The sequence below is a fragment of the Protopterus annectens genome, chromosome 8.part0 (genome assembly GCF_019279795.1).
Source record: "Protopterus annectens isolate FY-2018-M chromosome 8.part0, PAN1.0, whole genome shotgun sequence".
Taxonomy (NCBI): Eukaryota; Metazoa; Chordata; order Ceratodontiformes; family Protopteridae; genus Protopterus; species Protopterus annectens.
Window position 1 is genome coordinate 531,359,824 of NC_056741.1, and position 16,617 is coordinate 531,376,440.

A 16,617-nucleotide genomic window follows, 5' to 3' on the forward strand; every position below is an offset into this window, starting at 1 on the left:
CGACACCAACCGACGCCGGACCTAGACTTTGGAATTCGGCCGACCGAGGACCCGCCTGACGGCAGAGAACCCATCTGTGATTACTGCAGCTGTATTAGCACTCGAACATCTACATTTATGGTAGGTACAAAACTGTACTTTTTGACTCTTGGGGGGGGGGGGTACTATTCAAGAGGTGCCTGCATCTTAAAGGGGGCAGGTGTTTTACTCCAGGAAGTTTCTAGTGCCCAGGAAAGAGAGACCTCTCTCTTCTAAACACTTTTCTGAAGGTGCCTTCCTTTCAAATGTCCTTTCAGACTGTGTTCCCTTTTCTGCTTCCTCAGGCTTGCATGGTGTCTCTGGATTTCAAAGATTCTCATCTCCATATTCCTATTCATCCCCTTTTCAGTAAGATTTTGTTTCTGTGTTGCTTCCTGGCATTTTCAGTTCTCTGGTTTGCCCTTTGGCCCTTCTGCCCCATGGGTATTCACCAAATCCCTTGCTCCTGTGTTTGTATTTTTGCAGGATTTCCTTACTTGGATGAACTTCTGTTTTAGGCATCCTCTCCAGAGATGTTGCAACATCTTCATTTTGACATTTCTGTTCTGCAAAGCCTGGGGTTCACAATAAACTTCAAAAAATGCTTTCTGATTCCTCCTCAAGATCATGTTTTTTTTCTGGTGCAGGATACAGACTGTGCCTATGCTGGCATCCCTGCCTACTCCTAAGGCTGAACACTCATTTCCTCCTTTCAAATTTTTCTTTCTGTGGCCTCTATAATGTTAAGCCAGGGAATTTGAGAGCTCTGGGGATTGTGGCATCCACTATCCCTATACTCCCTCTGGCAAAACTCCACATGAGAAAGTTTCAGTGGTTTCTGAAGCAAGTTTGGCTTCAGCATGCACATTTCCTAGAATTTGCAGTTCCTTTTCTACCTTGTGTCAAGCAGGAACTTCACTGTTGAATCCATCAGTTCTAAATCCAGGACTCCATTTTTATCCCCCTGTTCTCTCTCAGGAGCTGTTCACATGCTTCAGACGTGGGATGGGGGAGTGCTTTTGGCTCCCTAAAGGTGCAGGAGGTGTGGTTGCCTCTTAAACAGAGAGAGTACATCCGTGTCAAAGATGAGTTGTTCTGCTGGCGCTTCAGTCTTCATTCTCTCTTCTCCCCAGGACCTCTCGAGGTGTTTACAGACACTACCACAGTGATCTGGTATGTAAAGAAACGGAGGGATGGGGGGGGCAAGATCTTATCTTTGCCACTTGGTATTCCCAGTGTGGAATCTTCCTGTCCAGTATCAAGTGACTCTTCAGGCAGTTACCATTCTCTCAGGTTAAAACATTGTGGCAGACACTTTTGAGCAGATCCTTAACTCTATCCCACAAATGAATGCTTTACAGGGATTTGTTTCTGGACATTGTCCATCAGTTGGCTACTCCTCAAATAGATCTTATTGCCTCTACTCTGAACAGACAACTTCCTTTATTTTGTGCCAGAGTCCCAGGTCTTTTGATTTGGAAGGTGGACACCCTTTTTCTTTGAAGGGGGTCTTTCTTTACACTTTCCCTCTCCTTATCCAAAAGTCCTGTTCAGAATTCTACAGGATACTCCCAAAATCTTGTTGGTGACTCCCTTTTGGAAAAGACAGGATTGGTTTCCTCCTCTTCTGCATATAGCCAAGAGCACTCATCACAGATTACCTCACAGGGTGGATCTACTCGCACACGGCAAGGGATATCTCAAAGCATCCCCACCTGTCCACTCTTAACTGACACTGTGGGTAGTAGGATTTTGATTCCACATATACACCTTTTATATGAAGACATGTTTAGGGTCCCTGAGGAGGGCAGGAAACCTAATACTAGGAAATCCTACTTATCCAAATGGAAGAGGTTTCCTGTTTGGTGTCTGTCTTGTAACCTGGGTCCACTTTCTGTGGATATTGCTTTGGTTCTCTTATCTGTATGAATTGGTCAGTGCTGGGTTGGCTTATTCTTATGTTAAGGCCCACTTATCAGCTATCTCTGCTTGTCTTCCTTTACCCCCTACTTTAGCTTCTGGACTTGAAGCTAAATAATTCCTTAAAGGTGGCCTTTATATTAGGCCTCCCAGGAAGCCTATTCCTCCTCCCTGGGATCTTAATTTTGTTTTGGAAAAATTGACTCAGGCCCCTGTTGAGCCTGCAGCTTCAGCTTCCTTGTAACATTGATCTTGGAAGACTGTACTTTTGTTAGCCCTTACTTCTGCCAGACAGGTGTTTTAGCTTCAAGCCCTTATGGCTTGTCCTCCTTTTTTGGTGCTTAAGGACAAGGTGTCCTTGCATACTAACCCTTCTTTTTATGCCCAAGGTGTGGTGAATGAGTTGTCCCTTAATCAGTCTATTCATTTGCCCACTTTTTCCCTTCTCTGCAATCTGCCAGTGAGAAGGTGCTGCACACATTGGATGTGCATAGACAACTCAGATTTTATTTGTATAAGACTAAGACCATTAGGAAATCTGATCAGCTCTTTGTTTCCTTTTATCCTAGGTCCTTAGGATTATGTGTATTGACCCAAACTATTTCTTCTTGGAGCTCAAAAGCTATTTCTTATTATTCCTTTCATTGTAAGAGCCTTCCTTCTGTTAATGCTCAGTCTACTATAGTTGTGGCTTCTTCTGGTGCTTTTCTCAAGGGTTTGGAGACTAACTCTATTCTTGAGGCAGCTACCTGAACTTCTGTGCCAACATTTACCAAGCACTACAAGTTGGATGGAATCTCCACAGCTAGAGCTGGTTTTGCTAGAGCCATCCTTTATTGCTTCCTAGAGGGCTCTGCTGGTCCTTCCTCCTCCCAAGTTTCTTCCTGAGCTTTTGCACTCTCCCTAATGCAATGAATACTGCAATGGTGAAATGGAAGGGCAGAGTACAGTTGTGTAAAATCTTAGCACAACAGCAGATGTCCTTCTCTTCACTATTGCAGCATTCACTCCTCCTGCCTCCCACTTGTCCATTGGTCTTCTGGATGTACTGGTTATCTCTTTCTTTTCTTGGACTAGGGTTCCTACTGGGGGTTCTCAGTTCTGCGGATGATACGTCCGGTTGTGACTTTTATACCCTATGTTATGTGAGGGACATATGTATGACATACCTTAAAGCAGGTTAAGGCTTTGGTGTACTGGCTGAACGTTGGGCTGCCCTTGGCAGGGGATCCTTAATGTAATGAGTATTGCAACAGGGAAGAGAAGAACATTTACCGTTATGGCCATATTTTACACAGTTGTGCTGTAGACATTTATAAGAAACTTGGATTTACTCAGACAAACTAGATCCTTCAGAAAGACTGAACAGTTGTTTGTACGTTTTATGTCCCCTAATTTGGGGCAGTCAGTCAGTAAACAAACTGTTACAGCCTGGATTTCAATGGGTGTTTCTACAGTGTAGGGCCGGGCCATGCCATCCTGCCTTAAAGTACATTCCACTAGGGCAGTTGTTTTCTCAGGGACTTTCCACAAAAAGAATAGAATCCAGGTCTATCGAGGAGGCAGCCACTTAGTCCTGTGTCCACACCTTTGCCAAACACTACAAAATTGATGCTTTCTCCAGGTCTAGGGCATCCTTTTCTAGGTCACTCCTGTTAGGACTGCTGGACAGTTCCACTCAATAACCAGTCACCTTCCTTCCTCCTTCAGCTCTGGGATTCGCCCACATATCAGGAGTAATACAACAGTGATTTCAGTCAGGACATGGTACAGTTGTGTAAGAGCTTACCATAACAAAGATGTCCTACTGATTACTGTTGCAGTATTTCATCCCACCATCCATCCTCTATTTTCTAGCTCGTGTCACTCTTCAGTTGACTCTCCTCCTTTGTTGTAGCCTTTGTTCTATTATATGGGTATACAGGTGTTTTCTTACCAATTTGAGCCACACCCCTCTTAGCTGACCAGTCTCCTCTCTCAGTAGGCTTCAGGCTGCTGGCTTGGAGGTGGTCTGAGAAAGGTAAAGCTTTGGGTATCCCAACCAGATACTAATGGTGACAACCCATATGTCAGGAATACTGCAACAGGGATCATTAGGACATCTACTGTTACAGTAATGTTTTGCACAGCTGTAGTTTGTTAGCTAGTTTGTCTACCCAGTGAGTTAAACAGGGCTTTTCATTCAAATGGATAATTTTATCTATGGTGCTAGAATGTGGACTAGTATCGAAGGCCGTAGCCAAATCCAAGTAGGCTGTATGTACTGTTTTACCTTCATTAAATGCCTTTGTGACATTTCAGTGATTTTTTAATGAAGTTTTAATTTCATCTAGGCATACTCTCTGTTTGCAGGGCACAAAATGCACAGGTTTTTGATAAGTGAGTGAAGATGTGTGCACAGCAGTGAGGCTGAATGTGTAAGGTTTCTCATGCTGCACACTGAATGTTTGGGATTGCTCACATTTTGTATAAGATCTGGTTGGACATGCTGTACCGTAATAGACATGTAACACTTCTGCCTAGAACATATTCCAAAAGCCATGAATAGAAACCTTTACTTGGGTAGTATCACATCCTGCACCTTGATTGCCTCACCTTTTATCAGTTTTTTTTCTGGTCAGGTTGGTCTTTTGTTTGTATATTCTTAAGCTGTGCCCTCCAACTTAGATTTACTTTTGCAGCTCTGCCTCCTCTGTGATTAGGACTGCTGGTGATCATGCCAGTCCAACTTCTGTGAAGGGAGTTGCAGTCTTTATTGCCCCCTTTTCCTTTTTCAGTTGAGCAAAGTACCATACCTGCATTGAGGGATTCTCAGAACTGTATATAAAGCCAGAAGTGTTTAGTTATGTAGGGGTACCACATATCCTCAAATTGCCACATATCAGATTGGCATTGCATTTTTGATTTTGGTGGTGGATTTAATGAGTGCTGTAGAGTGGATAGAAAAGCTAGTGCTGACAAAAAAATAAGTTTTTCTAATGTTAGTGACACTGCTTTAATTTTTCCCTGAAATAATGTCTTTCTCCCTTTAGTCTGCAAAGATGTTTAACTATGCAGGTTGGAAGAATGTATGCAATGGAATCTTCATCGTATTTGCGTTGATCTTTATAATTACGAGGTTAATCATCTTCCCATTCTGGTAAGTGTACTTTTGGAGTAACTATTAAAATTCTAAGCAAAATGAGTATAAGTAGCTGAGGAAGAGGGACCAAGGATAGGAAATTCGAACCATGGCAGTTATAACTAAAACAAAAGCTTGATGTGCCTCGAAACACTCCAGTCTGTCAAAACTGTTTAGCACAATTAAAATACAACGTTATTTCTGAAATAATTTCTGAGAAAGTTTTGAAATTTAAGGCATCCATTTTTGTAAATGCATACATGCAAAAAGATATACAGAAGTGTATGAAATGGTAGGTGGACTCATACCATCCAGAATGCTGCTTTGACTGCAATATCAGCTGCTTCACCAATGTAGCTTAAACTGGATTTGTCATTAGACACACAAAGGCAGAAATATACACATCCAGTGTGGTTGCATCAGTTTATCTGGTAAAGAAAGAGGTGGGTTCCTATCCCAAATGAAGCATTTTTCCCCTCTTTGACTGTGTATATTTCCAAAATATGTATGTCACTTTGTGAGTTTAACAGGTATTTCTGATAAGGCCTCTGTGACAACATGCTGATCTCCTGTCTTTTCTTGATCTCTCTAACGCCTTTGATACTGTCACTCAAAACTCTTAACTAAACTCTGACCTCAATCTTTCTAGCTCTTCCATAAAATGATTTTCCAACTACCTCTCCAATAGTCAACAGTCTGTCCGCTGGCAAACTGTCTTCTACCCCTTCCTTCCAGTCAGCACTCTGGTTCCTCGAGGATCAATCCTGGGCATTCTCTTGTTCAATATTTTCACAAAGTACATTCTGCTTGCAACATTGTTACAATATGCCGATGATTTGACACACCACCACCGCCTGTAGTATTCCTAATCTGCTAGCACTCAGTTGAGACACCTTCTCATCTATCAAAACATGGCTGTCAGAAAATCAGCTAGCAGTAAATCCTAAAAAAAAAAAAAAAAACTCATTCTCTTTCCTAGAACACTGGCTCAACATAAATCCTCCTTTACCATCACCTCCCTCAACAATGCTATCATTAAAGTTGAACCTCATACCAAGCTACTCGGCACCATTATTGATGAACTAAAATTCGACCTACACATCCAACAACGTATATAAAAAAAAAAAAAAAAACTTGGACTACTTTGCAGAAATCAAAAATTCCTTACAGCCTCCTCCTCACTTCTCTTACCTTGCCTAATGTACGCTGCCCCTATCCTTATTAATATTCAGTCTACTCTTTTGTCTAAACTTTAGCAAACATATAATAAAATAGCAAGGTTTGCCACTAACCTTCCTCACAATTCTCATCACTGCCTTGCCCTCAAGACACTACTATGGCCTGAATTCTCTCTCATCAGCTACTGCTTCCTCAATTGCATATCACACACTTTATTCTCTACAATTCCTTTTCCTGCCCCTCCATCTCCAAATTAGTATGTTACTACACTCCCCCCGACACCTTTGCACAACTGACGAGCAGCTTCTTGATATATATATATGTAGATATATAGATATAGATATATAGATATAGATATATATATATATATATATAGATATATATATATATATATATATATATATATATATATATATATATATATATATATATATACTGTGTATGTATATGTATATGTATATATATATATATATGTATGTATATATATATATATATATATATATATATATACAAACCCAAAAAGAATATTGGAAAGTCCTTTTACAAGTACTCAGTAGCTCACATCTGGAACACACTCCCCCTCAATATAAGAAATATTTCCCAAAAACACCAGTTTAAAAGAGTTCAAACACTATCTTCAAAAGACTTGGTCTTGCCCATGCCAAGCCCCCACATGACAAATACCTCACTTACCCACCTTATATTCCACTCACCCCTTACTCTACTACAGCTATCAAATCTTTTTTGTCTTACTCTCACTGGAAGTGCAATTTCATTGTTTTACTTTACTATACATTGTATACCTTTGAATGGATGGTTGTACTCCATTATTGATCATTGTGCAGTGAACTACTACTTATATCTGTATGTTGTGTGATTATACATTTTGGCCACTGTGTACTTGTCTATATTTTTTGCATGTCTGTGTATTGTTTGGAGCTTTTCTCCTAGAGTCTCCACTGAAAATGGACCTTGGCACAGTTGGACCAACCCGATTAACAAATGTCAAATGCAATAAGACTGTACAGTGGGATAAAGCAACATGTTTTGTGAAAGCCCAGCTCTTTTTCAGAGGATGCAGTTAATAGTTCATGCACACACACACACACACACACACACACACACACACACACACACACACACACACACACACACACACACACACACACACACACCATTATTTCAGAAGCCCTGAGGTTTCAGTCCCATTTGAAGAAGTTTCCCTTTTTTAATTGAAACTGTCATATGTGACATATTTAAAAAAAAATTCAGCTACAGATCTTTTGTAGCTGTTCAGGTGCCCTTGGCAGGTGTGGGAGAGTCACTCTTGTTGAGTCATGCATCTCTCTGTCACTCAAGTCCTGTTATCCAGGGTGAAGCATCCTATTTTAGTCCGTGTCTTGTAGGAGTGTCCCTAGGTAAGTAAGAGCTAGAAAGTTAGTTTTATTTTATAGGTTCATAGGAGGTTACTAGGCTAGTGGCCCTAGAGCCTTTACAAGCCTAGCCATGTTAATCCCAAGAATCCCCAGTTGTTCTTTTTTGGATAGTTCGCAGAACACATTTATAAACAGAGCAGGTCTGTGATCAACACCTGCTGCCCCTGTCCGTGAGGGACATTGGTATCACCCCAGGGGCGAATTTGCAGTTTCCCATCCAGTTATCTAGGTTGCTTTTGAACAGGGTCCGTGAAGAGCTCTGTTCTATGTGAATAGCGAGTCTATTCCAGAGAAGTGGAAGTCTCTGGGAGACGTATCTCTCTACAGCATGATCTGTTAATGTCACAGGCTAGGTTGAGATCCCTAGAGCAAGTAGCTGTTGAGCCATTTGACTTGTGGATGTGCAGCATTTTCATTAGGGTAGGGTTGGAGATTGCCCTATAGGCCAGGCACAAGTCACCTCTCAGCAGCCTATAAAATACAGAGTAAAGTGACAGAGCTTTCAGCCTGTCCACGTAGTTCATGGTTTAGAGTCCCTGTATTTTCTTAGTGTGAAATCTCTGAGGTCTCTCCAGCTGCTGCATGTGTCTGGTGAGGTACATGCAAAAGGGTGCATTGTACTCTGTTAGTGGTCTGAGAGTCAAGTACAGTGGAGTTGTAACATCCCTTGACCTGAATGCTATGCCATTGCTTACGAAGTGTACTGTGCAGAAGGCTTTCCTTGCCACTGTGGAAACTTGCTGGTCAAAATTCAGATTGCTGTCATTATGCATTCCTAAGTCTCACACCAGCCCCACATAGGCCCCATGGAAACAGAACCCCTCCCTCCCAGACAGCAGCCCCAGGGAATGCAGAGATCTAAACAGTGGACTACCTCCACTTCAAACCAGGGAGTTCTAAGCCACTCCCTTAAGATAAGAACTCACAATGACTCACATCCTCCACCCCCACCCCCCTCTGCCCACCTTCACTTACCCCTAGGAGGAAAACTCTCGCACCACTGGGTTGGTGTTCAGTAGGGTGCTGTCAGTATTGCAATTTGTAGGGAATTCTGTTTTTCCAGATGGAATAATAGTGCATTTTTTTGCATATAGTCTTACAGCATGGCTTTGGCACCAATTGTTTGTGTTAGCCCTTCTTGTAAGGTGTTGACATCATTGGGGGGGGGGCTCAGTGATTGCTCCCAGTGTGTAATTATCAGTGAACTTGGTGAGCCAAAGCCTGTTTACTTTGGCCTGGATTTCTAAGAAATAGATGCCAAACAGTAAGTGCCCAGCACAGACCCCTGTGGTACTCCACTGGTGACATGTCTACTGGTGGAGGTAGTCACCAATTTTGACAGTGTGTTCTGTCGCTGAGCCAATTGGCTACCCATTTAGTAACATAAGGGTTAATCCCTATCTGGAAGAGTTTCTCAATGATGCCAGACTGGGGAATTGGTTTACTCAGAGCAGGAAAGGACCAGTGCTTGGAGGGACAATGCCTCCTGAACCTATGGGGCTGGACCTGTAAGAAATCCTTAACTGTTTGCATAGATTTTGCTTTTTCTTCCATCTTTTAAGACCTCTTCTGCCTTAGTGACAAATAAGTTATCTTTGTGTAAGGAGGCATCCAACAATTTAGATTTGACATGGTCTGCCAAGGGATTGTTCTGTGAACCATGCATGTCTTCTAATGACAGATCCAGTAACTGCTGCCCTGCAAGAAGCTTCTAGGGCATCAAAACCACTGTGCAAAGTTCATGTGGCATTTTAACCATATGATAAAAAAACCCCTATGATCATATAAAATGAATAAGAAAATGTTTTCCATTTACATCCTTCTCTTAAGATAAGCAGCACTGGGCTTGGTTAATACTTGATGGAAACTGCCTTGGAATGCCAGATGCTGTAGGCTTGTTTACTGCCATACCACTGTGAATGCTCCCAATCTTATTTGATCTCTGAGGCTAAATTTTTTTTTCTCCCTCAGCTGATTAAAACAAGATGCTGTAACATGCTGCAGTGCTTAAGTGTTTAGAACTTTGCGTTTTGAGTGCTCATACCTTGGTTGCTTGAACCTCGTTATTGCAAAACTCCGATGTTCTTCGTGTTTCACTGTTGCAGTCATTACATTTGGGTAATCTGCTGGCAGGTTGCCCTCGGCCTGATTAACAAAGTCTTGGGTCCTGCGTCGGTTGCTGTCCCTTCTTCCATGACGTCAGGGGTATAAAACATGCAGCCGACGCCATTACATCAGTCTTTCTTGCCGCGCGGTGCCCGAAGCAGAAGCAGTTCACAAGTGCCGGTCAGCCGACTCCTGAAATTTTTGTTTTCGAGTTTCAGAACCGAAGTCTTCAACTAAAACGCTAAGTACCCCGTTGGGGAAACTTTTTCTTGCTCCTTACCGATGTCAGTAAAAGTTAATAATTGCATTACTTGTGGGAAACAAATGCTTTTAAGGATTTTCATTTGTACTGTATTCCTTGCCTAGGCCCTGACCACAAAGTACCTTGCTGTCGGTTTTGTGCTAAGTTTAATCAACGCACTATTAAACGTCTGTATATTTTTTCTTCTAAATATTTTGGATCACGCTTTAATTATCCAGAAATGTCTGTTAGTAATCCGACTACCGGAATACCTAAAAAAAAAAACGCAAAGAAAAAGACAGACCATCGAGGTCCAAAACTGACGACGACTCTTCTCCTAAGCCAGTTCGCTGGTACTCGGTGAGGCGCTTTCGCAGCCCCTGTTACTTCTAATTCGTAGGCCTCTACTGAGACCCATTCGGTGTCCGGTATGCCGTGAGATGCTTCAATTACGGAACCCGCGGATGTCTCTACCTTAGATGGGTCTGGAGCCACTATGCAGGCACCAGCTTCTGAGGGTGTTTTCAGGCCTACAGATTTGTATATTAGACAGACGCCATCTTCAAAACTAAGGCCAAAATCTAAATCTATGTCTAAAAAATTGACGCCTGGGGCACATGTGCAGGCCCCTATGCCTAAAAAAAACAAATGATCAAAATGGCTGAAGATTTAATTACTTTGGTCAGGGGTAGCCAAACCCTCCCCCCCCCCTTCTAAGAGGCCTAGGCAAGGCATTGATTATGAATCTTCTGAACAGGATTCTATTTATTCTGACTCCTCTAATGAACAGGATTTGTCTATACATACTTATGAGGACTCTGATGCAGAAGACTCAATTACTCCTGCTTCTCCCCTTGAGGATTTTTCTTTTGGGGAAACTTTACATACCTTAAGGGAACATTTCCACTGGGAAAGTCAGGATTTCTCAATCTAAAAAGAGACTTGGGGATTTTCTTCTTCTTCCTCAACATAGGCCTTTGGCTATACCTCCTGTCCTAGACATTGTTGATATTTTTTCAGAATCTAGTATGGCTCCTCATTCTCTGCCTCCGGCTCCTTGTAAGCCAGACAGATACTACAGGGTTCCTGACTCCCACAAATTCCTTTTTCAAAAATCCTATTACAGATCCTGAAACCATTTCTCAGGGTCCCAAGGGCATTAAGGCCTCTACTGCTAAAAATCCTACCCCTTCTGATAGAGATTCCAGGGTGCTGGATAGATGGGGTAAGGTTTACACTTCTGCAACCTTGGCAATCAGGACTTTAAACTGTTAATTTCATATGCTTACATACCAGCAGCATATCATGGGACTGCTTAAACAGAAAATTGTTAATTTCTGACTGTGTGGAAAGTAAAGATTTACAGGATTTATTGCATTCAGCTGAACAAGTTGGAAAACATACTTTGCAATGTGGTTTTGATTCTTTGGAGACCTCTTGCAGGGCTGCTGTAACTGGCTCTGTGCTAAGAGGGCATGCTTGGCTCAGAGCAAACTCTGCCTGATCATGTTAAAGCAAAATTGTTGGATGCTCCTTTACAACAGGACCGTCTCTTTCGTAATAAGGCTGAAGAAGTTTTAAAAAAGATAGAAGCTAAATCTATGCAAACTGTGAAAGATTTCTTACAAGTGCAACCTCCAGGATTTAGTAGGCACTGGCCTACTAAGAACTGGTCCTTTCCAGTTCCTTCAAACCACTCAAGTCAAGCCCAGACATTCCAAAGGCTCCAGGTTTCAGTCACAAGGGACTTTTAGATCAAAACCATGGGGTGCCGCCTCCTCCAAATCTGGAAACAGCAAGGCACTTCCCTATGGTAATCAGTGTCAATGACTTCCCTCTGCACTTACCAAGCACTTACCTTTCAGTCGCCCCTTTGGGGGAAAACTGGCACTTCATGTAAGAATCTGGCAACTTATAACTCAGGACAAATGGGTTTTAAATATAGTATCCCAGGGATACAGATTTCATTTCCACACATTGCCAATCCCAAATGGATGGCCAGACCTGCCCCCAAATCAGTGGGCAGAGGCCCAGAAACAAGTACTCTCTCTCATGAACATGGGAGCTATTCAACCAGTCCCAGAAGAGGAAAAGGGACAAGGTTTCTATTCAAGACTTTTCCTGGTACCCAGAAAAGACAAATCTTTGCGTCCAATTCTGGACTTATCTACTCTGAACACATTTCTGGACATTCCAAAATTCAAGATGCTGACTCTTCAACAGTTACTTCCTATGCTAAGCAAAGATGCCTGGTTGGTAACTCTAGACTTAAGAGTCTTGCCTGCATATCCCAATCAGGCAATCTTGCAGAGGAAACCTCCACTTCAAAGCAGGCCATTTGCATTACCAGTTCTCTACACTGCCCTTTGGCTTATCTACTGCGCCTAGGGTCTTCACAAAGTGCCTGGCTCCAGTAATTGCATTTTGCAGGCAAAGAAATATTCAAATATATCCATACCTGGACGATTATCTAATTTAGGCAGAAAACAGGGACATTCTTCAAAAACATCTGGCGTTTGTAGAAAAAAAGGTTCTAACTTGTCTAGGGTACACCATAAACGAAAAGAAATCACAACTGTTACCCTCTCAAATTACATTCCTGGGTGCAAGCTTGAATACAACTGCCCAGATGGCTTACCTTACGCTAGAAAAGCAAATTCATTTGGTGACTTACTTCAAACAGGTGGCCACAAAAACCCTGCTATCTGCAAGACAAATTCTGCAAGCCTTGGGGTTCATGGCCTCCTGCATTCTTCTAATTCCATATGCAAGACTGCATATGAGGAAACTTCAGTGATACTTGGAGGTTTATGGAGTCAACATTGTCACAGCCTGGAAACAATGATTCCTATCATCTGCAACTAGAGTTCCTATGGTGGGCAGAGGCCTGCCACTAAAACAAGGGACTGCCATTCAGTCCACCCCCTGGCACCTAAACCCTTACTACAGACGCATCAGACTATGCTTGGGGGGCTCATCTGGCAGGGAAGTGCATTCAGGACAAATCGATCCCAAATCAAATGCACCTTCATATCAATCAAAATGAGATGCTAACTGTACAGAATGCACTGACAGCCTTCAAGGACTACCTTCATCCAGGACAATTAATGATGAGACAGACAACACCACAGTTATGTGGTACATAAACAAGCAGGGAGGTACACACTCCTACCCCCTTTGCAGACTAGCCATGGCATTGTGGAACATGGCCTTGACCTATCAAATTCAACTACAAGCTCAGTTCCTGCCAGGAAAGCTGAATATGCTGGCAGACGAACTAAGCAGAGATCTCATGGACCCACACGAATGGAAACTGGAACCATGGATTTTCAACATGTTGACACTCAAATGGGAGAGTTCTGACATAGATCTTTTTGCCTCACCCCAGAACTATCAGTTGGACAAATTCTGCACACGAACTCATCACAAAAAAACCTGGAAAGTGGATGCTCTATCATTCAGCTGGAAAAACCTATCAGTCTATGCCTTTCCCCCTCTGTCTCTGCTCTCCAAAGTTCTACTAAAAGTCAGACAGGACACTCCAAAAATTATTTTGATTGCTCCAGACTGGCCTCGCCAACACTGGTACCCACTCCTGCGCAATGTGTCATAGCTTCCATCGTGGCACCTGCCTCAGACACCTTACATACTGTCTCAGCAGAACAACCAAATTCTGCACACTCCGCTCCAAACTTTGAATCTTGCAGCATGGTTAATCACCTAAATTCACCCTTGGCATCCCTCAGCAAACCTGTGATGGATGTCATTTTGGAAGCAAGAAGGCCTAGTACTAGAAAATCTTACGCTGACAAATGGAAAAGATTCTGTGCCTGGAATCGATCACAAGGGATAAGCACAACAGTGCCCAATATTCCTCAGATTTTACAATATTTAACTGAGATGATTCACAAGGGCCTGTCCTTTTCTTCCATAAAAATCCATGCCTCAGCCATTTCAGCTCATTACAACACAGAACCTCCCCTCTTCTCTCATCCTCTACTAAAGCAGCATCTCAGAGAGGCCAAAAACTCAAGACCACCCAGGAGGGCTCCCACCCCCTGCCTGGGACCTCAATTTTGTATTGGAAAAACTCACTCTCCCTCCTTTCGAGCCAGCTGCTTCTGCAGACTCAACATTTCTCTCCTGGAAAACAGCTTTCCTTTTAGCAGTCACTTCAGGTAGAAGGATTTCCGAATTACAAGCTCTTATGGCAGTGGAGCCTTTCATTATTTTTCATGCGGACAGGGTGTCTCTCAAGACCAATCCATCCGTCATGCCTAAGGTGGTATCCAGTGTGGCTCTTAATCGGACCATTAATTTGCCAACCTTCTTTCCCAGTCCACAGAACAAGGGGGAACAGATTCTGTATTCACTGGATGTACACAGACAACTTAGATTTTACTTAAACAGGACAAAATCTCAAAGAAAATCTGAACAACTACTGGTGGCATTTGCTGCAGGGGCAGAGGGAAAGGCTATTTCAAAGCAGACCATTTCCAAATGGATAAGCTATTGTATTCGTTTCTGCTCTATGCACCATGGTAAAACTATACCCCAGGGGATAATATCTCCTTCCACCAGGGCTGCATCTACTTCTACAGCTTTTCTCAGAGGTGTTCCTACCAGAGACATTCTAGAAACTGCTACCTGGAGCTCAGTTCATACTTTCACCAAACATTACCATTTACCTTTCTTCTTTAAATCCAGAGCTGGCTTCGCTCTGCTGTCCTGCAGGGCCTTATAGCCGGTCCTAATGCTGTATAAATCCATACTCCCAGCCATAGCTTTGGGAATCTATTCAAATGACTGCAACCGTGAAACACAAAGAACATAGTACAGTTGTGTACACTTAACATAAATGTAGATGTTCGAGTGTATTCACTGTTGCAGTCCTGGTTGCCCTCCCTCCAACCCCCTGTTTTTTTCTCTTACTATACCTCTTTGTTCCTTTACTATGCTTAAAAGCTTTTTTGGTTTATTTGCTTTTGTTTGGAGGTATATTTTTGTGTTTTTAATTACTTAAATGTTTGGCTCCCCATTTGGGGGGCACCTGACATCTGGGGCAAGAAAAACTGATGTAATGGCATCGACTGCATGTTTTATACCCCTGACGACCTGACGTCATGGAAGAAGGGACAGCAACCGACGCAGGACCCAAGACTTTGTTAATCAGGCCGACTGAGGGCAACCTGCCAGCAGATTACCCAAATTTAATGACTGCAGCAGTGAATGCACTCTAACATGTACATTTATGTTAAGTGTACACAACTGTACTTTTTATATTTTCCGCAATCAAATGTAGTGTTTGAATGAGTTACGTAACTAGTGAGTGGGTGTTAAAGCCCCTGTGTTGAGTCCCTCCCAAAAACATTGTCTACATAAATGTGTATTCTAGAAAGTATGTCCTTGTACAATGGGCATTTGTCCACGATATACGATTAAGGAAATACATTTTCATTATATTTTCTCACCTACAGTGCAGATTTACACCCATCTACTCTGCCAGCGTTTTCTGTTATCCTTTCCCACATTCCTGTCTATACATTAAGGCTAACCTGTAAGGTTTGGATGCAGGTTAACTGTATTCATATTTATTTCTTGTAAGAATCATAGGATCACAGTACCCAGAAACATATAAAGTGGAGTATGGTCCCTGCTGTTTGATTTAAAAAAAAAAAAAAAAAAATAGTAGAACCCATTGTATTACATGAAGGCTAGACTAAATGTTTATCATCTTTGCATTTGACAGCGACTTTTACCCCATGAAAGCTTTGTCTGAAAGCACAGACGTTGCTGGACTGTAGAGACCTTTGATTTTCTGTTCTAAACTGTTATCAGTAGCCTGACTTTGTATCTGGCTATTCCTTTCCCACTTTGTTTTTCATTTGATACACATTGGATAATAAATTCTCCAAAATGTAGATGTCACCATTTGTCCTGTGTGTTTTATCACTTAGTGAGAAGTACTTCCCCTCTACTTCTTGGGAAATATCCTGTTGCTTTATTTTTGCTTACCTTGGGTTGGCGACATATTTTCTTGCGCAAGTGCTTCATTGTTAACATGCTAAGCAAGTGGTCACACTTCCAACACCCCACTTTTGTAGCCTGTAGTTCTGTATATAACTCTTAACCGTACTTAACCTTACTTTGCCAAAGTGAATGTGTGTGTGTAAAATTTGAACAGCAAACCACTCAGCAACTCAAAAAAACGAAGACAAACTTAAATAAATGAAGCCAAAGGAACCGTTCACCAGATAAATAATTGAACATCCAACTCCAAAGGAGACCAATGCGCTGCAGAACGTCAATTTATTTTAAGCAACAAACAAGTCTTGCTTTTCGTCGGCGACTCCTCACCAACTTCTTCAGAAATTTTAAAATACCGCGCCACTAACATGGCTAATTTAAATACCCTACTAAAATACATGTCAACACGTTCTCCTTCCCATGAAATCAACATTTAAAGTAAAACCGATAACTAAACTTTATCACTCTTCAAAAATCATTTACGAAATCATTTAAAAAAATAATTTAAAAAGCTAACTGCTTAAACTACCACTGCCTTATATAGTGCCATATTCGCAGTCAACCGGAAA

At 42.0% G+C, this 16,617-nt stretch overlaps 1 protein-coding gene across 1 annotated transcript in view; it reads left to right on the forward strand.

Annotated features, from left to right (window-relative positions):
* Nucleotides 1-16,617, forward strand: part of CERS2 (ceramide synthase 2) — a 1,576,758-nt gene that overhangs the window by 1,457,717 nt on the left and 102,424 nt on the right. The window contains exon 10 of the mRNA XM_044080039.1: nt 4,971-5,077. Within this exon, the coding sequence (XP_043935974.1) occupies nt 4,971-5,077 (107 nt within the window). The remainder of the gene's footprint in view (nt 1-4,970; nt 5,078-16,617) is intronic.